Source organism: Pristis pectinata, chromosome 27 (assembly GCF_009764475.1).
Source record: "Pristis pectinata isolate sPriPec2 chromosome 27, sPriPec2.1.pri, whole genome shotgun sequence".
In the NCBI taxonomy this organism is placed as follows: domain Eukaryota; kingdom Metazoa; phylum Chordata; class Chondrichthyes; order Rhinopristiformes; family Pristidae; genus Pristis; species Pristis pectinata.
The window spans coordinates 20863349-20886816 of NC_067431.1; the positions used below are offsets into that span (position 1 = coordinate 20863349).

At 41.0% G+C, this 23468-nt stretch overlaps 1 protein-coding gene across 1 annotated transcript in view; it reads left to right on the top strand.

The window, feature by feature from the left end:
* LOC127583620 (carotenoid-cleaving dioxygenase, mitochondrial-like) overlaps nucleotides 1-9497 on the top strand; it is a 41882-nt gene extending 32385 nt beyond the window's left edge. Inside the window, exons 9-12 of the mRNA XM_052039783.1 lie at nucleotides 730-867; nucleotides 3695-3877; nucleotides 5890-6000; nucleotides 7768-9497. Of these exons, the coding sequence (XP_051895743.1) occupies nucleotides 730-867; nucleotides 3695-3877; nucleotides 5890-6000; nucleotides 7768-7881 (546 nt within the window). The 3' untranslated portion in view covers nucleotides 7882-9497. The remainder of the gene's footprint in view (nucleotides 1-729; nucleotides 868-3694; nucleotides 3878-5889; nucleotides 6001-7767) is intronic.
* Nucleotides 9498-23468: the final 13971 nt, after the last annotated feature.

Sequence of the window (23468 nt, forward strand, 5' to 3'; positions counted from 1 at the left end):
CAATGAAGAACAATGAAAGTTCACTAGATTGATCCTGGGATGAGGAGTTCATCCTATGAGGAGAGATTAAGTAGTCTGAGCCTATACTCTACAATTTAGAAGAATGAGAGGTAATCTCTATGAAATATTTAACATTTATACATGGCTTGACAGAATAGATAATGGGATCATGTTTTCCCTGCCTGAATCATCTTGAACTAGGGGTCACTGTCTCAAAGTTAAGGAGTTGGCTATTCAATACTGAGATGAGGAGAAGTTTCCTCACCCAGAGGGCAGTGAATCTTTGGAAATCTCAAAGCAAGAATAATGTGGAGGCTCGGTTGCCATGTATACTCAAGGTAAAGATTAGTAGCCTTTTGAATATTAAGGGAATCAAGCCATATGTGGTTAGTAATTGAAATTGACACTGAGGTAAAATGTCAGTCATGATCTTATTGAATGGTAATGCAGGCTATTGATCCTATCTCTTATGTCATTATATTCTTGACTTGCAACTGGCCATTTCCCTAGTCCCTTAAATATTTTTCTATTCTCTTTTTTAAGAAGCCCTTAAAGCAATTCAGGCTTTGGTCTTCTGCTCCGACAGCTTCTTATTTCACTCTGTAAGGTATCTTTGTCAATATTGGATTGGCTACTCATTATACAGTCCAGATTTTATTCCTTTCCAGTGATCTACTGCAAGGGTTCACGTATACATGCTAATCTATTTAAAAATGTTTTGCGTGTTAGGTTTACAATACAACTCCAAAAGGATTTCCACGCAGATTTGTCTTGCCTTTGAACATCAGCTCTGACACACCTATTGAACAGAACCTCAACACTTTGACGTACAGCAGTGCACTGGCCTTCAGAAGGGCTGATGGAAAGGTATGTTCTTTCTTTGTTGCCAGCATGTCAATCTTCCTTTAATTTTATGCAAGCCAGACTGTTTCTTGTTTGTGGTCAGCTTTCTTATGAATGATGGCCAAAGTTAAATGTACTCATATAAATTTAAAAGTTGTTACATTTTTGGGCACTTTTTGATCCCTTTCCTCTTAATGTTGTGATGTACATACTTTTCTGATAGAATGTGTAACAGGCACCATAGAGTAAATACAAGTGCAATCAGAAGTCACTGATGGCAAATACAACAGCCAGACAGTGCAGCCAATCACTGTAAGATCCTGGTTTGACACTTGAGCTGGCATATGGAGAGCTCTGTGCTCCAACCACTGCCTCTTAACCTCCCACAGCTGAACACAGACTCAACAACACAAGGAATGCTCTGTCAGTACTATTTAAAGGGATAATTAATTATTTGCACATTAGTGGATTGCTTAATTTGATTGTTCCTACAATTCTGTCCATCTTGGGAATTTTTCCACACTGATTAAAAGTATCAAGAGCCCATAGAAAGTTGTTGGGATAGAGCAGAAATAACTTTTCATTGCAGCAGCATGATGATGTGCACAAACAGTTTTGGGTGGCCTAATATGTTTCTCTCTCTGACATTACGACTGGGAGAACAAAGAGAAGTTATAAAGATGAAAACAAACTTCTGGAAGGCTGAGGAGGCTGGAGAGAAGAAGAAGCAAGGTTCTCAGAAGGAAGATGTCCTCATTTGGGCAGCCAACTGGTTGGAGAACATACAACAGGGATGATGTGATGCTCTGTAAACCTCTTTTCAAACTTTTATCTAGAGCTTCAATAATCTGAGCTTCCACAACTCAAGCTGATCATGTTTAACAGCTTTATCAAATCATAAAGGGATCTTTGTTGTAATTCAGTCTATATCTAAGCATCTACAGAGAGCATCTAACACTTATGTCTGCACATGAAGTGTTAACTTATCCCTCATCACAAGAACTAATTGGTCCGTGATGTATTTTGAGTACTTATATTTATCTATTCACCTTCTCTTTGAGATCAAATAATTCATAACCTGATTATTTAAGAATAGACTGCATACATTACAGGAAGAATTTGATTACATTGGAGAGGATGCAGAGGAGATTTATGAGAATGATGTCAAGACCAGAAAATCTTAGCTGGGAGGAATGTTCTCAGAAAAGGTAAAATGAGCAGAATTGAGTAGTTTGTGTGAAGAATTGAATGTTTATTAAGTAGAAGATTCTACACTCAATAACAGGTGATAGTTGATGAGTAGCTCGCAGCCATTGGTCTCTGGAGAATTCTGTTCGGACACAGGTGATATTGTCTTCTGTTCTTCTCTTTCCTGTCTTCACTGTGGTCTCTAACCCATGTGAATCTTTCTTCCATGTGTTTAGCTTTGCCTCACTCCTCAGAGTTAATAGTGTCTGTGAGTGGTCCTTAACAGAGTTCACTTGATTTCATTGCTCTAATAGCTAAAAATGCCATACTACTACCAACTCCAAGTGACCCATTTACTCCACCCAGTTCAGCCATTGTTACATTATGTCATATTTATTTTTTGTTAAGACATGGAAGAAGCCATTCAGTCTTTTTATTCTATACTGGCTCTCAGACCAATCCCATCAGTCCCATTTCCCCACTTATATCCTTGCAACTTTATCTCTCCCACATGCCCATCAGCCCCATCCTGGTTTTCCTGCCACCCACCTACACCAGTGATAATTTACGGTGGTGTATCACCCTACCAACCAGCAAGTCTATGGGATGTGGGAGGAAACCAGAGCACTTGTGGGAAACCCTCGTGCTCATAGGGAGAAAATGCAAATTCCACAAAGACAGCACCAGAAGTCAAGATTGAAGCCAGGTTGCTTTAGCTGCAAGGCAGTGACACTGTGCTGTCCTTGGACAGATCTTTCATATCTGCTCCTACCCCATTTTTCCTGATAACCTCCAATCTTATGAACAATTGCTCATATCTCCTAGCGTCAATCAACTTAATTGCCGTGCAGGTTTGTTCTGTCTTGTTTCTATTCACAATGTTTTAACATACAAACGGGGGTTATGCAACAAGTCCTCAGGTAATCACAAAACCAATGATTCTTGTCACTGCTAACAGGAACAATATCACATGTAGGATTCACAAATTAACTATACAATTCTTTAATGTTAACTTAGTGAAGCTCCACATCATGACTTAAAAACAGCAATTTTATAATTGTTCATAAGTAAAAGCTCAAGAGAGGTTCAATACCACAGGTATTCTCTAGATTGGATAAACTGGGGTTATTCAGTTTGGAACAGTGGGGAGACTTAACTGAGTAATATAAAATCAAAAAGCTGCAGCTGCTGAGTACTTGAAATAAAAACAGTGTGAAAGGACTCTGCAGGTCAGGCAGCATCTGTGCAAAGAGGAACACAGTTAACATCTCAGGTCAAAGACCCTTCAATATTTGCAAAAGTTATGATGGAGTAGGTAGAATAAACATGTCAAAATCTAGGAGGCATAGATTTAAAGTATTTGGTAGGACAATTGGAAAGAAAGTGAGGAAAGATTTTTCACTCGGGGTTGTAATGTTCTGAAGTTCTGTGCCTGTGAGGTTTGTGGAGGCAGAAACCCTCATCACATTTTAGATGTACTTGGATGTGTACTTGAGACTAGTGACCTTCAGGGCCATGGATCCCAGTAATGGAAAGTGAAATTAGCCTGTGGAGTTCTCTTTTGAGTTTTATAGACCCAATGGGCCAAGTTACCTTCTTTTGTAAAATTTCCATGATTCTCTTCTGTGACACAGCGATTTTATTTTCCTGTGGCTTCCTGCAGATTTGGTGTGAGCCTGAGAAGCTCCATGATGACGATTTGCTGGATGAAGGTGGGATGGAGTTTCCACAGATCAGCTATGCAAAGTACAGCACAAAAAAATACAAATTCTTTTACGGATGTGGATCTAACCAGATAATAATGGACTCTCTAATAAAGATGGATGTGGATACAAAGAAATATAAGGTATAAATGAAGTGAAATCTAATAATGTTGTCAGGGTACATGCAGACCAATGCAGCTTTAAAGATCTGTTCCTTTTTCCTGTATTTTATCATTACTTTAAATGAGCGATCAGTTGCTAATAAGACCCCTCTCAGTGCTTTGCTGAGTAAGCAATGAATAGCATTGGCAGAAAATTATTTTTGTAAAAATAACAGTTTCTCTGTATCTTGTTTTATAATTATTGCACTTATGATGGAGTCTTGCTTGATTATTACTGAGGATCTACTTGGAACATCAATGATAAAGGCTATTAAAGAAGGAATTGAAGGATCTGGTTTTTGGAGTGAGATGTGGGATGGGAGAACACATACATGGAACATTACTATACCCTGGATCTGTTGCATTGATTGGGCTGTTTCTATATTATAAATTCTATACGTTTCCCTGCTGTTGACACAAGGAAATATTGTATTAAAATGCAGAATCTTCTTGTTACTGTGTTCCAAAGGGAGACACAAGAGACTTCAGATGCTGGAATATGGAGCCACAATTTGCTTGGCCCACTGAGTTCCTCCTGCAGACTGTTTGTCACTGGATTCCAAATCCTCTCTTTCTACCTGTTTGTTCTTTTCATGGGCAAAATGTGGATCAATTAATAATCCTTAACTTTCAGTAAAGTGTTGCTTACAATATAAATACAGTATCATTATTTATATCTTAATTGCTTATGAAAGAAGTATAGCCCTCATTTTAATTTGTCTTCCTGACTCAAATGCTAGTTCACATTGTAAATAGTTCTCTTTCTTCAGGAACATCCCTTCTTCCTGTCTATAGTACCTTAACTCTCATGACCTTAACTCCAAGCCCACTTCTTCTGAAACTTCTTGATGAACATTGAAAATTAAGTCTAAACATAACCAAACTGATCTTCACCAAGGTCATGAAAGACATCCTCTTTGAATGTGTCTGTGGTGAATTATCCCTCTTTGTGCTCCTCAATTGTACTTAAGCCTTTGATATGTTTGACCACATTACCTTTTTCCCACTACCTCTTCTTAATCATCCAACTTGATGGAATTGTCCTCCATTGGCATAGTTCTTCTATGTTTGTATTCAAACTTCTCTAATATTGGCTTTGGTTTTCATCCCAATTGTCTTCTGAGGATTCCAAAGCTATGTAACATTATCCCCTGCAAGAAAGCAACAAACTTCTGTAGGAACGCAGCGGCTCAGGCAGCATCTGTGGAGGGAAATGGACAGTCGTCATTTTGGGTTGAGACCCTTCTTCTGGACTGTCCATTTCCCTCCACAGATGCTGCCTGACCTGCTGGGTTCCTCCAGCAGTTTGTTTTTTGCTCCAGATTCCAGCATCTGCAGTCTCTTGTGTCTCTGACTAACATTGCCTCCTTCTAGTCATTATCTATCTGTCCACTACCTCTTTTAATCCCAACTTTTCCTCTTCTCATATCTCGATTTCCACCTGAATGTCACTAATATTCCTTCTTGTCGTGTCACCTTCCTCTGCTGCCAAAACCTTCTTCAAGGCCACTGTCATTTTGAAACTTGTCCTCCCAACAATCTCTTGATTGGCCTTCCAGTTCTGTCATCTTCGGTTCAACCAAATCCGTTCTGCTTCCACCCTATCCTGTACTATTGTACTTGCCTATCTACACCCAGTCCTTGCTGACCAAATATTTACCTCAACTGGCAATTGTTTTTGCCTCGTGGCTTGGAATTTCTAGAACTCGCTCTTTAAACGCTTGGAAGTTAAAGGGTTTAATAAATGAATTCTATAAATTCTAGTTGATAAAATTAACTCCCCTCCCTCTGGTATCTCCTTCCTTCCTATGGTTTCTGCAGCTCGGTAGTCATGAACTGGTTATAAAACATTGATGTAAAAGAAATATTTGTCTTGTCTTGGATCAAGCAATCAATGTTTTCTTTATCTTTGTGAGGAGACTTGGGTTAAGCTTATACATCAAAGGCACTTAACAAGCATAAATTATTCTTGTAATTTATTTTTTTCTCCAAAGATCTGGAGAGAAAAAGACTACTATCCATCAGAGCCAATCTTTGTGCCATCTCCTAACAGTACAGATGAGGATGATGGAGTCATTTTGAGTGTAGCTATTTCACCAAATCAGGTAATTAGAATTCTTTGTCTTAACTGAAAAAAATGCTATCAGTGTCATCTGATTAAATGTAAAGTCCTTTAACCACTTCCATTCTGGAAAATGGAAGGCAACTTAATGTAAAGTTTCTCTGTGTACTTACTCGTAATTGACATTGTCTAATGAGAACATGTACTTTTCCTTTGGTTTCACAATGGGCACATTAGGAAGAATGTCATTGCATCCAAGAGAGTAGAGAGCCAAGCACTCGGCGTGATATTTGGATATCAACTACCTAATTTTTCAAGGAAGCTCAAGGAACTTGGCTTGTTTACAGTTGACAACATGCCATGTTGAAACTGTGGAACTTGATTTTTGTTAGGCAAGGGCACATTTTCATTTTGTTTAGGTGAGGGTATTAAAGGATATGGAGCTAAGGTAGATAAATAGAATTGAAGTGCTCACCAACCATGATCTAACTGAATGGTGGGACAGATTCAGTAGTGTAAACAAGCTTGCTCTTGGTCCTATGAATCTTTGGACATTAATAAGGGACTTGGCAAAGTTAACCCAGTTTAACCCAGTTTAAACATCACAAAACCAACAGTTTCAAGTACCAAGGAGCACAATGTAAAAGTAAAAATCTGCAGATGCCAGAAAAATGAAATAAAAACAGAACAGAAAATGGGGATTGTGAGTGAGTTGGGCGATATCTGTGGAGAGGAACAGGGTTAACGTTTCCTGTTAATGTCTTTTCTCAGAACTGAAAAAGTGAGAAAATGAACATATTTTAAGTTGCAGAGAGGGTGGGGGGTGGAGAGAACAAAGGCAATGTCTGTGGAGACCAAGGTTTTCCAGGTGACACTAATGCAGTTGGTGTTGTGTAAAAGGATGATGAATGCTTGTCGATCACAGTTATCTGTCAGAGGAGTGTCAGTAGAGGAATGTGAATGAGGGCAGTAGAGAGGAAAAACTGGATCATATCCCTGTAACATATTCTCTCTCACATGCCCAACAACTCCACTCTGATTCTCCAACCACCATTGTGGGAGGTTGAACTAAATGTCATCATCAAATACAAACTGGGCATGAACAACTGGTTATTAAAGGCTGATGGAAACATCAGATGAGATCCGAGCTCCAGCAGTCTATTCCAGCCACTCCTCTCTCTGAGTGGAAAAGCAGTCTCTTTTAGATTCCCTCTGAATCTCTTCACCTTTATTGTTAACATTCATTAATATTATATTCAAGACTTAGTATTTTACAAATGAACCCAGAGTCCCATTTGGAAGCTCATGTTATTTGCTGGTTGGATGGAGGTAGAACTCCAATACAATGTTATGGTTTTTATTTACTTTCAACATAAATCTAATTTGGGATTGGCAAGATTAACCTCAGACTATTAAGAAAGAAAGTAAAAATTCTGCATGGGATATTTTACAATTTAGTGCTCAGAAACCTTTTGGAGTAAACCGCATATCAGGCATTTGAACATGAGTGGGGAGAGAGGGGAACAGGCAAGATTCCTAGCTCTTGCAATTTCCAGTCCATTCGTAGAGATGGATGAAAGATTCGTGCTGTGTGGTTATGCTCTCTGCTAGGAATATGAGCTGTAAATGATTATCTCCCAACATCTTAAATCAAGTGTTTGAATTGTGCATCAAGGTGCAAGAAGGATTAATGTTTTAGATGTAGCTCTACATCAAAACTAACAGAAGGAATATCTTTTATATAAAATTGCATTTTGCTATTCATGCTTTTAATTGTAACTCCAATAAAGACTCTACTGTTGTTTTTCAGAGCAAGAGTAGCATGTTGCTTGTGCTGGATGCTAAGACCTTCACTGAAATGGGGAGAGCAGAAGTACCTGTCCGAATGTCATTTGAATTTCATGGTGTCTTTGTAAAACGTTAGATTTTATTGAAGCAAGTCCATGATTTACACTGCTCTGTTACACTACTTTACATTTCAGAGAAAAGCTTGCAATTTTTATATTAACAAATAATAATAAACACATTGTGTATTTAGTGTAATGGTTTCCATTTGAGCAACTCTTAGTAAGCTCAATACATGTGGTATGGAACATAGAATGTTCTCAGTCCCAGTGGAGAGAAAAGATCTTAGCTAGGGTTTAAGTTTAACCATTCCTATTTATAATGCATAGATTAAAAGGACCAGAATAAACTGAACTGCCCCCCTATAGAGGAAGCCAAAGAAAAGTCCTGATCTTTCTTCTTGACTGTTCTGATAGATAGTCACTGATAGAATCACAGTATAGAGAATAGATTGATCCACACCACCCAAGCCCATGTTGATTCAGTGAAGAGTGGGTGTTTTCCCTAAATAAAATTTGGAACCTATCATTGTTAATGAATTCAAATGCAAATTAAATAGATTTCTTTAAGAATATAACATTTTGGAATTTAGAACAGGAGTAGTTTGAAAGATGCTGTAGTGAATCTGGTAATCTTGGGAAGAAAAACTGATGTTGGAGATAGAATTTCCAATATTCTCCACTACTGAATAATTTCATGTATTGTTTTTGGATCTGCTACAGAGTAATTGATAAAGACTGAAAGTCATGATTCGTCAACTACATCAGTAATATTGACACATGCTGCTATCAGGATAGTTGAAGGCAAATTAACAGAATTTAACATAACCCAAATAGTTTGCAAGTTGGAAGTGTGACCACAAACCGAGTTCCCACACAACAGGAGATCCCTGCAGCAGCCGGCAAATCCATCCTACCGGTCTCCCAAATGCTTGTTCATCTGGAGCAGCACACGAAGGAGCTGAAGGAACTCAGCAGGTCAGGCAGCATCTACGGAGGGAAATGGACAGTCAATGTTTCAGGTCGAGGCCATTCATCAAGAATCAACCCAAAATGTTGACTGTCCATTTCCCTCCACAGACGCTGCCTGACCCGCTGAGTTCCTCCAGTGCCTTTGTGTGTTGCTCTAGATATCCAGCATCTGCAGTCTCTTCTGTCCCATTTTGCTGATCGTTCATCTGTACATAAGTCGGGCATTCAGAAGCTGGGGAGGGCCTATCAGCCTATTCCCATTCTCAATCACTTTCTAGTGACACCTAGTAAAAGATGGAATGGAAACAGTGGGGGAAGAATAGGGGAGTAAATTATCATTTAATTATTGATAGATCTAAACTGCATTCGAAACTGCTATCAGAAAATGTTGCATTATCCCTGTCAGCACAAAGTAAAATGAAGTTCTACTGGAACACTTACAATGTGCCAAAACTTATAATATATTCATGAAAACTGTTTGTAAAACAATGTAAACATTTTTACATCATATCTCTTGGGCAATAAGCATTCTTAAAAATGTAACTACTACTTTACATATTTATGAACAATATTTAACTTTCAGCACTTGCATACTGATCTGAAAATGATTATTTCTACTGCTGAATATAGAAAATAGTATTAAAATGTTATTCCTGAATTTCTTGCAAAATTGTTGATGTGAGAAAGATTAAATGTGGGTGATTAAATCAGAAATATTTCATCCACATATGCTTCTAGAGTACTTGCATACTAACTTTTTATGGACAACTATTTATGTAGACATTTCATGTTTAATTGCACATTAACAAAGGCATTGAAGTTGTCTTCTTCTTAGGCAGCCCCTTGGATGACTTGCTTGTGGGTTCAGAGGTGACCGATGAGGCCAATGTGAAATCTGCAAACTCTTCCACAGATGGGGCAGGATGTGCCTGATGGGTGGGTAGTTTGTGAGGCGGTGCACTCACAGGGTGTCTGTGTGCTCCCGGTGCATGGACTCGAGGTTCTCAATACCATCCTGAGCGCTCTTTCTCTACTTTGATAAGTTATGGGCCAGATGTTGCCTTCCTTCAAGGAAGCTTTGAGCACATCTTGAATTGTTTCCTATGTCTGTCTGATAATCTCTTGCCAGGACAGAGCTTGCAATAGAGTGTCTGTTGTAGGAGTCTGACCATAAGATAAAGGAGCTTCTGGTGTCAGGCATATCAATAACATTGCTTTCTCAACGGAGCCAACTGGGTGTAACTGGGACATTAGTGCTGGGAATATGTTGCAGTTTTACTCCATCACTCATTAACATTGATTTCCTTTCCTTCTGCTCCCAATGTAAAGTCGAGTTTGCTCTGGCAACTTCGCTATACAGTGGGAATGAAATTGAGTTCACAAAACCAAAAAGGATTATTCACGATCGATCACATACTGATGAAATCTGATTGGAAACCCACCAGCAATGTTTACTCTCATGTTGGTGTCTAAAGTGGATAATTTATAGAAAGCATGTGCTTGCTGGAATATAATAATGCAAAAGTATATAGCTACATTAGCCAAAAGTGGGATCTCAGATGCTACAGAAGATATAGTAGATCAGCAAATAACAGAAAAGGAATGTGCAAACTGATAAAGTCAAACTAATCTCTTTATGTATTAGAATCGTGAATCTTGATACCCATGTTTGCAACAACACACACAAAGTGCTGGAGGAACTCAGCAGGTCAGGTAACGTCCTGAAGGGTCACAGTCCGAAATATTGACCTTATTTCCCTCCATAGATGCTGTCTGACCCGCTGAGTTCCTCCAGCACTTTGTGTGTGTTGCTCCAGATTCCAGCATCTGCAGAATCTCTTGTATGCACCCACGTTTGCAAGGAGTCTTGGTTGCGTTGTAACTATAGAAGAGAGGATTGGAGAATGACTTTTCCATATCACGCACCAGCTTGTTCAACACTATAAAACCACTTCTTAGATGGCTTCCTTTCAACCTCGAAAGCCTTAGCCTTATGCTCCTTCATCGTAACTTTAACCCTTGGCCATGGGAATTGGCTTAGTGATTCTTCTCCACATTTTGTACATTTTAATCATTTCCTTGTTGACCAGTGAACAAAGTTGAGCACCATATTCAACATGTGGTCTGATCAATACTTCTTATCACACTGCTTGCAGACTGTTTTGTCAGTGTCATCCAACACTTGGTAAAAGTTCTTCAATGGTTGGACCTGTGGTGTGTTGATTGATCATAGCTATCAATACATCAGTTGTCTACATTTGACTTGGCCTGATGAGAAGAGTCCCAGTTGTGGAGAGATTGAGAACCACAGGTTCAAAGTCATCTATTCCTCCCAACAATGCAGTATCCACTGCATGTCATGCTTCACATCCTGTACATATTCTGTCCTAATGTGATCCTTTCTGGAAGAAATCTATTTAAACTGACATTGAATTAATTAATTTCATAATACTAATGCTATTAAATGTCAAGAGGAAGTGGCTGGAGTTCACCTTGTTGGATGTGTTAATTATGAGGTGCAAATAGCACTTGACAATCAGCAGCTCAAGTCTGACAGTTGATCAGGTTGGTGCAAACTGCTTCATTGTCTGAGGAGCTGCAAGTGAACTATAGTTATCAACAAACAATTTCACATCTGAGTTTATGTTGGCAAGAAAGGCATTGGTGAAGGAGCCCAATTTGCTGGGCCCAGGAGGCTGCCCAATGCAGCAATGTCCTGGGGTGAAGGAACTGATGGTCCAATGGCTCCACCATCTTCTGTCACATTTGATCCCCACCTCTTAATTCCTATTTAGTTCATTTTTATGAAAGGTTCATTATCCCATACACAGCCAAAGGAAGCATTGATATCTAGTGCAGTCATTTGTAAATTACTTCTGGAATACTGCTTTTTTGTTCATGTCTGGACCAAGGCTTGAATGAGGTCTGGAGCTTTTATGATTTTGTCAGAAACCAAACTGGGTACCAATGAGTACGTTATTGGCAAGCAGTGTCGCTTGATAACATTGTCGACATCATTTCCAGTACCACACTAATGATCAAGAATAGTCTGCTGGAATGTTATGTTGATAGTGTTTGTCTTGCTTTTTGCAATCTCTCAGCAATTTTCCACTTCACTGGGATCCCTTTGTTGCATTTGTATTAGAGCAATTTGTCTAAAGGTATAGTAGTTCTGAATCATGCCTTCCATATAGAAGAAACAGTCAACATTTCAGGTCAGAGATGGCACAGCTGGTAGAGACGCAACCTCACAGCTACAGCACACCAGGTGCAATTCTGACCTTGGGTGCTGTCTGTGTGGAGTTTGCACATTCTCCCTGTGATCACATGGATTTCTGCTGGATGCTCCAATTTCCTCTCATGTCCCAAAAAAAGTGCACACAAGATGGAGACACAAGGGATTCTGTAGATGCTGGAAATATGGGGCAACACACGCAAAATACTGGAGGAACTCAGCAGGTCAGGCAGCTTTAATGGACGAAAATGAACAGTCGACGTTTCGGGCCGAGACCCTTCATCAGGACCCAAATCAGGTTTGTTGCTATTGGTATTGGTTTATTATTGTCACTTGTACCGAGGTACAGTGAAAAAAGTGTCTTGCATGCCGTTCGTACAGATCAATTCATTACACAGTGCTTTGAGGTAGTACAGGGTAAAAGCAATAACAGAATACAAAGTAAAGTGTCACAGCTACAGGGAAGTGAATTGCAGGTAGACAATAAGGTGCAAGGTGATGATAAGGTGGATTGTGAGGTCAAGAGTCCATCTCATCGTATAAGGGAACAATTCAATAGTCTTATAACAGTGGGATAGAAGCTGTCCTTGAGTTTGGTGGTATGTGCCCTCAGGCTCCTGTATCTTCTGCCTGATGGGAGAGGAGAGAAGAGAGAATGACCCAGGTGGGTGGGATCTTTGATTATGCTGGCTGCTTCACCAAGGCAGCAAGAGGTAAAGACAGAGTCCATGGAGGGAAGGCTGATTTCTGTGAGCTGTGTCCACAACTATCTGCAGTTTCTTGCAGTCCCGGGCAGAGCAGTTGCCATACCAAGCCGTGATGCATCCAGATAGGATGCTTTCTATGGTGCATCAATAAAAGTTGTTGAGTGTCAAAGGGGACATGCCAAATTTCTTTAGCCTCCTGAGGAAGTAGAGGCACTGGTGAGCTTTCTTGGCCGTGGTGTCTACATGTTTGGACCAGGACAGGCTATTGGTGATGTTCACTCCAAGGAACTTGAAGCTCTCAACCATCTCAACCTCAGCACCATTGATGTAGACAGGTGCATGTACACCACCCCCTTTCCTGAAGTCAATGACCAACTCTTTAGTTTTGTTGACATTGAGGGAAAGGTTGTTGTCATGACACCATGTCACTAAACTCGCTATCTCCTTCCTGTACTCCGACTCATCGTTATTTGAGATTAGGCCTGCTTTGGTGGTATCAGCTGCAAACTTGTAGATGGAATTAGAGCAGAATCTGGCCACGCAGTCATGAGTATATAAGGAGTAGAGTAGAGGGCTGAGGACGCAGCCTTGTGGGGCATCAGTGTTGAGAATAACCGTGCTGGAGGTGTTGCTGCCTATCCTCACTGATTGCAGTCTTTTGGTCAGAAAGTCAAGGATCCAGTTGCAGAAGGAGGTGTTGACTCCCAGGTCTCGGAGTTTGGTGATGAGTTTGCTTGGAATTATAGTATCAAAGGCGGAGCTGTAGTCAATAAACAATAGTTTAACAGAAGTGTCTTTACTGTCCAGATGCTCCAGAGATGAATATAGGGCCAGGGAGATGACGTCCACTGTAGACCTGTTTTGGTGGTAGGCAAATTGTAGTGGGTCGAGGTTTTCTGGGAGGCTGGAGTTAATACGTGCCATGACCAGCCTCTCGAAGCACTTCATGATAGTGGATGTCAGAGCCGCTGGTCGGTAGTCATTAAAGCATGTACCTTGTCTTTCTTAGGTACCGGGATGATAGTGGTCTTCTTAAAACAGGTGGGAACCTCATATTGAAGCAGGGAGAAGTTAAATATGTCTGCAAATATCTCCACCAGCTGATCTGCACAATATCTGAGGACACGGCCAGGGGCACCATCCAGGCCAGATGGTTCATATTCATTTGTGAAATGAGTCATTAAGGTAGAGGAATTGTTCAAGCGCTTTTTCAGGTAAGTTAGAATGATGTTTCACAGAAATTTCAAAGTTACTTTCATTCTTCTGCATGATAATTTATCGTTTTTTTATTGCAGTTTGCAGATAGGTTGTAAACAACCACAAGCCTTTCTAAACCATTTGCAACACTTTTTAACAGGCTTGGTACAGTAGTTCATTTGGATACAATTGCATTTTAACACCATGGAGACAATTGTGTGAAGCTGCTTTCACAGTCGTGTATATTGGCTGATTTATTTCACTGTACACATTCGTTGAGTACACCTCACAATGTGGAATGTGATCAGAAAGTATTCTGATAAAATCAAATTGAAAGTGTCACATAGATTTTCTTACACTGTCTATGTTGGGTTAGGTTATTTTTCTAACTGCCCATGCATTTCATATCAAAATATTAAATAATTGTATGGTTGTCAGGTTGAACGTGAAGTCCAACTAGCCATTTGTTACTTACAAGTCAATGTGACTTTACCCCCAGCTCACCTCCAGATTGCTATAACTGAACACAAAGAAAATGATGAGCATCAAACGTGTAGCAGCCTTTATGTTTTGCACTGTGTTGAAGTACAGAGCACTATGGAGATCCTGTGTGTATGGCTCATGTCCACATTCTCCCACATCACACTGTCCCAACACTTGACCGTGCTTTAGTGGAACAAACTGCATGCAGGTGGAAATTGTGTTATGTGAAAGGATGCAATGACTCCCAGTAAAATATTGTCTTTTTGCACTCTCAGTTTTCAGCTTTGATCAGAGGAAACCAGATTAGCAAGAAAGAAAAGATTGTCATGCACATTTATAAACTATTTACTAAGCCACAAAATAAAACACAGGAGGTTTAATGGGTATTCCAGTTACAGATTATTACATTGCAATTTGAGAGGTTTTGCAATGTGCAAATTAGCTACCATGATTCCTGTATTACTGTGAATCTAAAGATCTAAACATCATGGAAGAAAATCCATCTGGAGCTATAGTGCTCAACTTTTATTCTTCAGCCAACATCCTTCATATTTTTGCTGTTTGCGGGAATTCCCTGAGAACAAACTGACTTCTGCATTTCCCTCAAAAATAAACACACTGCTGAAGTGTGTCTTTGTCTCTGCAATGCCTTCGGGTGGCTTGAGGAGGTCTTGAATAGGGTTGTAGAATTGCAGGGCTTTTTATTTTCTTTCATGAACTACACAGAGCTGAGTTCAATTACAGCAAATTACAGTCCATTGGTTTGCAATGTGTTGCTTTCTGCTCAATGTATCTTACAATTCCAGCAATGTCTTTTTTCCTTTTTTTTCTCTCCTCTGTTTTCATTCATCATCTTCGGTTAACACCTTCTCTGAATGGATCATCTACATGTAACAAGCCTTCATCACCGACTCTCAAGCACCACTTGCATTATTCACTCTTTCATGGTTTCCACTCCATCACAGATGAGTCTATTGTTCTCTCAGCCTCTCTACCTTCTTTGCAACTTAAAACACATTTGATTTCTAACTTTTCCTAGTTCTGATGAAAAGTCATTACCAAGAAACATTGCTTCTCTCTCCACGAATGCTGCCTGTATTTCCAGCATGTTTTTGATTTTGTTACGCCCAGATAGAACTGATAACGATGTACAACACCAAAAGAGATTGTTCATAAATTCCATGGCAGAAAAATAGCTATTGAAGTGAATCCCACTTGCCAGTCCTCCACCTGTAGACCTGTGTTATGGTAAACTGTGCACTCGTCTGGTTACGTTAAAATGTGATCAGGGTTTCCTCCCTGACTACCTTTCAGGCAGTGAGTTCCAGATTACTTTATGAACAGCCACCACCAACCCCACTCCACCCTGCTCCCTGCCCACCCAAACAAATCTTTGCGATGCACCACCTGTCCTTTCACCCCTTCCTTTCCCACTATCCAGGGATCCAAACAGTCTTTCCAGGTAAAGCAGCGATTCCCTTGCACTTTTTCCAATGCATTCGTTGTTCGCAATGTGGTCTCCCCTACACCAGCGAGACCAAACGCAGATTGGATGATCACTTTGCGGAGCACCTGTGCTCAGTCCACAGGGGAAACCCTGAGCTTCCCATTGCCTGCCACTTTAATTCCCCATGCCACTCCCACTCTGACCATTCAGTTTGTTGAGTCCTGGACTATCACAGCGAGGCCCAGCAGAAGCTTGAGGAACAGCACCTCATTTTCCATCTGGGCACATTCCATCCTTTTGGACTCAATATTGAATTCTAGAACTTCAGCACCCATTTGAAATATTAGCTCAGCTTGTCTTTTCCTTCTTTTTTTTCCCCTCTGGAAGTGTAGGACATGACCAGTCTAATCTGCTGGGCTTGTCCTCCTGCTCTGCATTTCACAACTCCAAGATTCTTTTGCCTTGGTTTTCTTCTCTATGTTCTCACCCTCTATCTGCTCCCATTCGCTCCTTGACTAGATAACCTTAGTTACAGCTTATCCCCATGATTCCCCTGGTTTTACCCTATCAGAGGCACCCTCTTTCCCACACTCCCGGCAGATTTGCAAGATGCTTCTTTCTCCTTTTCAGTTCTGAGGAAGGGTCCCTGACCCAAAACGTTGATGTTCTTTCTCTTCTACAGATGCGGCCTGACCTGCATTTCCTCCAGCATCTTGATTTTCAGGGCAACAATCTTTTTTCTGTGAAAGAGGGTGATAAACTCTTCTTAACACCAAAATGCAGTAATTTTACATTCAAATTAATTTGTACTCTGAGCTAACGAAGTTTGAACTCTTTATCGGTGATGTAAAAGCTAATTGAGATTTTTGATTTCAATTTGAAGGCCAAACAAGTGTGTCTTTTACAGTAAATACCTTGCTGCCCCATGTGCTTAAGTGTCTTTGAGTGAAGTAATGTCTTCTTAAAGGTAATACCAAGTGCAATCGTACATCGGGAATGAAACGCTCTCTTCCTCTCTCGCTCTCCCTTTCTCTCCTCTCTCTCTCTCTCTCTCTCTCTCTCTCTCCTTATTTTGCCTAAGTAAAAGTTTCACATTTGTTCCTTAAAACTTTTATCCACCAATTAAGTAAAACTTAAAGTAACATTTACTATAGAGCATCTTTAAGATAATAAAAACATTTGTGTAGCTTTTGCAGCTTTTTTTAAAAACAAAATCTAGCTCTGAGGCACAAAAGGGGATTTCAGAAGAGATGGTCAAAAACTTCTTCAAATGAATTGGATTTAATGTGTGAGTTGAGAGTGGTAAATAGATAGTGAGAAATTATTGAGTGATTCCTGAGTTAGGCAGCTGAAGGTAATGGTACAGCATATCTAACACTCTCCTCCACTTTTGCAGTAGACATGTTAGTTCTGTTCCGCTCTGAAAAGGGCATTTGTTATGATAACACTTGCAGAAAATCATAGAATGATAGAAAATGACTTGATCTGTTATGCACATTCTCTCTCATTGAAACAGTCCGACACTTCCTTCTCTTTATCTGTAGCCTTTCACCTTATTCCCCTTCAAATATTTTTCCAACTCCTTTCTGAAAATTTGTATGTACTTCAACCCCACACCTGAGAAATGCATTCCAGAGTATGTCAACTTGCTTCACTTACACATTGCCCTTTGTTAAACACTCACTCATTGCCCTTTCTGTCTCAAGTGCAAGTCAGAAGAGACAGTGATCAAGTGTTGCTACTTGGTTCAGCTCTGGAGACATTTGCTTGTTTTATTTTATTCCCAGCTGAAGACAACATTAACGTGATCTCACTGGAAACAAGTTTTGTGGAAAAGAACTCAGGAGGTTAGGCCCTGTCACCTCTGACAAGGGGCACTCGACTGTTGGTTCCACAGGGGTAATTTTAGACTGTAAAAAGAGTTAGGTTGGACATCACTTTAAGCAAAATTAGAGTTGAACACAACAACAGGTTCAAATTAGGAAAAGACAGAATTTACATCTGATGGAAAGGACTTTTCATATAATGTGCTTCTAGATAGAAGAGCAGAGACAAGAATATACCTTGAGTTATTTCAGTAATTCAATGCCATAGGTGTGTGGTTTTTTTCAATAATGAATTATAAGGGATGTAATGGCCACTTCTTTTATCATTAGTTTTTTGGTCTTTATCCATTGAACAATATTCATTTTGTTGGCATAAAATGATGGTAAACATTTATGTGACTTATGCATATTCTATATTTTGCCATTTTCTGCCCAATTTGCAGTCTGTTTCTGTATGGCGACACTGGTGATATGCTTCATTTCAAAAACCTACTAGAGCTTCTATAATAAAACAAATTACAACTGATTCAAGATATTTGGAAAACCTTCCATTACAATTTAAGATTCTTAGAATAACTCTTTGGGAATTTTATATAAGTGACCAGCATTTTATGCCAATTTATTTCTTTGCCTAAACTGCATTTAACTTACGGTGAACATTAGAACATATGTTGTGGAAGTCCCAGGCATGGTTTACCTCATATTCAAGGTACTTGTTCTCCAGGTCCATAGAAACTCATGGAAAACTGTTTAAATTCTGAAATAATAAATAGTGGTTAAATAAGTTTATAAAAAATACTTACCTAGTTTAAAACAGCCCAAAAAAGATACCAAAAGATAGTTTTCCTATATGATATTGATAAGGTAAAATATTTATTTATTAGTCACATGTACATCAAAACACACAGTGAAATGCATCTTTCTGCGTTACTGAGAATGTGCTGGGGGCAGCCCGCAGGCGTCGCCACTCTTCCACCGCCAACATAGCACGCCCACAGCTCCTAACCTGTTCGTCTTTGAAATGTGGGAGGAAACCGGAACACCCGGAGGAAACCCACGCAGCCACACAGGGAGAACGTACAAACTCCTTACAGACAGCGGCGGGAACTGAACCTGGGTTGCTGGCGCTGTAATAGCGTTATGCTAACCACTGCACTGTCATGTTGCCCACTTGAGTTCAGTTTCCTCAGATCATAATCTATTTACATGCTTGTTTCAATGAGCATTGGATAGATTTTCAAGCCTTTTTTGCAAATTGTGATGCTTAATTTTCCGATAACCACAAAGATTACAGCTGACCTGGAGATAATGTGATTTTACACTGAAAACTTCGTTCAAAACCTGTTATGTCAGTTCCTGTGATTAGAAACAGAGAGCCAGCAAATGACACAGTACAAAAGTCTCTCTGGTTGTACACTCTCTGGTTGAGATATCTGATTTGTTCCACTCCTCTGCTCTTTGCCCGAAGGCTGGAAAAATTTCTCTTCAATTATTCATTTGACCTTTAATATTCTACATGCTTCCAATACCCCTTCCTGCTGCGCATTGCAGGTCAGACTGACTGATTGTGGAAAAACAATTCCATCTCTACAGAAGCTCAAAGGTCCAGGGTGTTATCAGCACTGGTAGAAAGTGCATTGCATTTCAGGGCTGTTGATAGGAATATTTCAGCGCATCCAACTCTTAGCTAGAGTGCTGTTCCTGGCTTTAGGTAAACATTAAGTTCACACAACTCCAAAATAAACAGCGTTATGCTGTGGTAAATCAAATTAACTCAGAAGAAAGCCATTTTCTGCTCATTTCTGACTATCTTACTGCTTGTTGGGAAATGTTGTTTGCCTCAGCACCTTTATTCCGGTGTAAGACTTCCTCCAATGATGCTATAGTGAGGTTTGCAAAATTCACCTACAGTGAGATTTTCACCGTCATTGATCTGCAAAACAACAGTTGAAACAACCAGCTTACATCCACAGTTTTTCTGAGCCCGTGTTACTTAAAGGGCCAGCGCATAATCTGCATTTTCTTTGTCCTCTTTAAGGTTTGTGGCCCCAAGGACAGCCTTGTGTATGATTTGTATGTATCGGCCGCAGAGACCAAGATCATAGTAATTCTTAGCTTCTCAGCCATAGTGTCATAGAGTTATACAGCATGGAAGCAGGCCCTTCGGCCCAACTTGTCCATGTCGATCAAGGTTTCTTCCTGAGCTAGTCCCATTTGCCTGCATTTGACCCTTATCCCTCTAAACCTTTCCTATCCTTTTCTTTCCTGGATGCTGGTGCTGAAGTCTACCAGTCTCACATTTGCTGCTCACTGCTGCAGTAGCAGGATCACCCAAGCTCCATACTCAAGGAGAGGAGACCTTTCCCTTCAGCCCACAGGAGGAGGCAGAGCGGGCAACCTGCTCGGCCAACTTGGTGTGGTCCCTCAAAGGTTTCCATGATCTTCTTGCACAAAGAACACTTCCCATCTCTGATGGGAACAGAATGAAGTGCGTGAGAAGGATTGGGAAAGAAGGAAAGAAATGAAACCTTCCCAATGGGCTGAGTAACACACATACAGGGGAGAAAAGGAAAGGAGAAAATGGCAGACTGGTGTTCTTCATGAGCTTGTCCAGTCCCTCTGAGCCCTTGAGGGCACTCTTCCATTCGCCTCCCATCATCGCGGAATCCACTCATTCAGTTGCAACACTTCCCGGTAGCTGGAAGAGTGCTGTTTTAATTGTTGCATGTCCCTTTAAGAGCTGGCTGCCAAGTCTGGGCTATATGGCGTGAGCCTGGAACACATCGGTAGGGAACACTGTGCTGAGATCAACACTTTCATTACAGCAATAGACAAGGAAAGCTCTCAATGCTGTTCTGTGAACCTCACAATTAAAGTTCTCATTCTTCACAGGACATCCACATACAACTTTGGGCAAAATGCTGTTTTAGTGCAAAAGAGGGAGACATTTTCAGGGCAGACTATCTGCTGACATTTACGACAAACCCATTGACTCCCACAGCTATCTAGACTACACGTCCCCCCACCCTCTCTCTTGTAAGGACACCATTCCTTTCTCCCAGTTTCTCTGCTCAGTACTTGTCGACATTTCCAGCCATCTGATTCATCATCTCATCGGGAATCTTTGATTCTGCCATCCAACATTACTCATACATTGGTCCACGCAGGCTTGTGGAACACCTGACCTCCCGCCTGCCACCTTTGTTGCCCTGAGTGAATCACCCTTCCACTTTTGGGTGATGGTAGCTGCTAATTAAGAGGTGCAAATGTATCATGCATGTCATTTTCACAAGTGGCAAGAACTTTGTTGCTTCCAGGAGAATAGATCAGGTAAGATCATGTGTTGTAGAACTCCTTGGCATCAACTACCCAACAAAAGAAATTCCCGTTCAAATAACATGCAGCTAGCCACAGAGCCCGAATCATCTCCTTGATGCCAATTATTGTGCAGGAGTTCTGCAACTGTGGCATTATAGTCACATAATGCAACGATGTTGATTGATCATTCTCAATTAGTATACCGGCTGAACACAAGGCAAGGAAATCTCCAGTGGGAGAGAACTTTGGGGACTATAGTTGAGAAATTAAATTGTGAAGAATAACATTATTTTGTGCTCTGTGGTAGAATTTTATCAAAAACAATGCTTAAGCATGATTGCATTCGTAGGGTGGAGAATGGGTAGCACCCAATTTTTGTGCTTAACACCAATGTCAAATTGGTCCATAACCCCAGAAAATTGCAAGCTTGACCAAAGCTTAACCTGAAATGGCATGGATGGTTTACATCCAGAAACACGAGCTCACGTAATTTTAGCGCATCTCTGCTGTTCAATGACCAGACAAGGACTTGAGCTGCCACAGGCACAATCTCCATGGCAACTAAGCAGCAGCAACACACTGGTGGGCAAACACGGAGAGGCAAGGTAAAGAGACCACACATTCACTTAAAGGGGCATGCAAGTGAGACCCATGCCAGGAGAGAGTTCTGTGCGTTGGGCCCACCATTAGATGGATGAGGCTAAACCCAAACCAGAGAAACAGCACCGCATATTCCGCCTGAGTCGTCTACAGCCCCATGGCATGGACATTGAATTCTCCAAATTCAGGTGACCTGCTCCCCTTCTGTCCCTTTTCTCCTTCAGATCTACCAGCTCCCTATCACCAAAGTTTTCCCCCTTCCTCACCTACACCATCTGCCCATTACCCACACACTCCTCTCACTGTGTTCCCCTCCCCCCCCCAATGTTCCCGTCTGCCCTCCCCCACCTCCCTTATTTGGTTCCATGCTCCACCTTCCTCTCCCATCAGGTTCCATCATCTGCAGCCCTCTGTCGCCTCCACCTACCACCTCCCAGTTGCTATTTCCACCCTTCCCAACCCAACCCGATCACCCCTGGATCCACCTATCGCTCGCCAGCTCTTGCCCCACCTCTCCCCCTCACCTCTTTATACTGGCTATCTCCCCTCTACTCTTTCAGCATAGTTGAAGTGTCTCGACCAGAAACATCAACTGCCCATTTCCCTCTACACATGCCGTCTGATCTGCTGAGTTCCTCCAGCAGTTTGATTTTTGCTCCAGATTCCAGCATCTAGTCTCCACTATCAGATGAGCTTGGCAGGAGGTGGCTACAGCTACCTCCTCCAGGAGGGAGAATCTGCTGCAGAATGGAACAACACTGGAAGAAGTGTCATTTTCTCATTACAGTGTGGAGCCAGCTTTTCTTGCTGGAGGGGAATTTTACTCTAGGAACCCAGTGTTACAATAACAATCTTATAATCCGCATGACATCAGACAGCTAAAAGGGGCCTACCAACATCTTATTTGGCCCAGATGGAGTCAAGAAATGTTTGTGATCTGTCAACAAACAAACTGCTGGAAGAACTCAGCGTGTCAAGCAACATCTGTGGGGTGGGAAGGAATTGTCGGCGTTTTGGGTCGAGACCCTGCATCAGGACTGAGTGTGGAGAGGGAAGGTAGATGGCATAAAGAGGAGAGAGCGAGCAGTAAGAGAGGGGCAAGTAGATGTTTCCAGCATTTTCTGCTTTTACTTCATATTTCCGGCAGGTTTTTTCATTTCATCTTTGTTTCTTTTCATGTCTCTTCAGCTCCAGACGCTCCCTGCTGGTGAAATCTGGTGAGCCAGCCTACAGCAAAGTCAATCTGACAACTATACAATTCAGTATACTGCCCTTGATGTTAAGCTTGTTAGTGTGGAGAGGGTCACCAGGCTTACATTAGTCAAAAGATGGCTTATGAAAATCATCTCTTGAAGCACCTGCAGCTGACGCCTGTGTCCTGCATTCAACTGGAATACAAGGCTAGGGATGTTCTGCCAAACATCCCCTGGGAGCCTTAATCTTCCTTCTGGTCCTCCTGCTCTTTAAGCCTTGTCTTGGTGACTGGTCAGGAGCATTATGGAATATTCTTCACATGCCTGGATGAGTGAGGTGTTAAATTCATTCAAAAAGATCAAAAACATCCAGAATGAAGCAGTTTGCCCGATCGGCTCCCCATTCACCACCCTGAACCATTCCCTTCACCTCTGGTACATTGTGGCTGCAGTATGTACCATCTACAAGTTCTGTAGGACACTATATAAATGCATGCCTTTCTCTACTAATATCCACAATTATCTATCAAGGTTTCTTCTATCTAATGAAATCCCTTTACTCAAGCTTAAAGTCTATAATTTTAACAGAGACACAAAGATTCTGTAGATGCTGGAATCTGGAGCAACACACACTCAAAATGCTGGAGGAACTCAGGAGGTCAGGCAGCATCTACAGAGGGAAATAAACA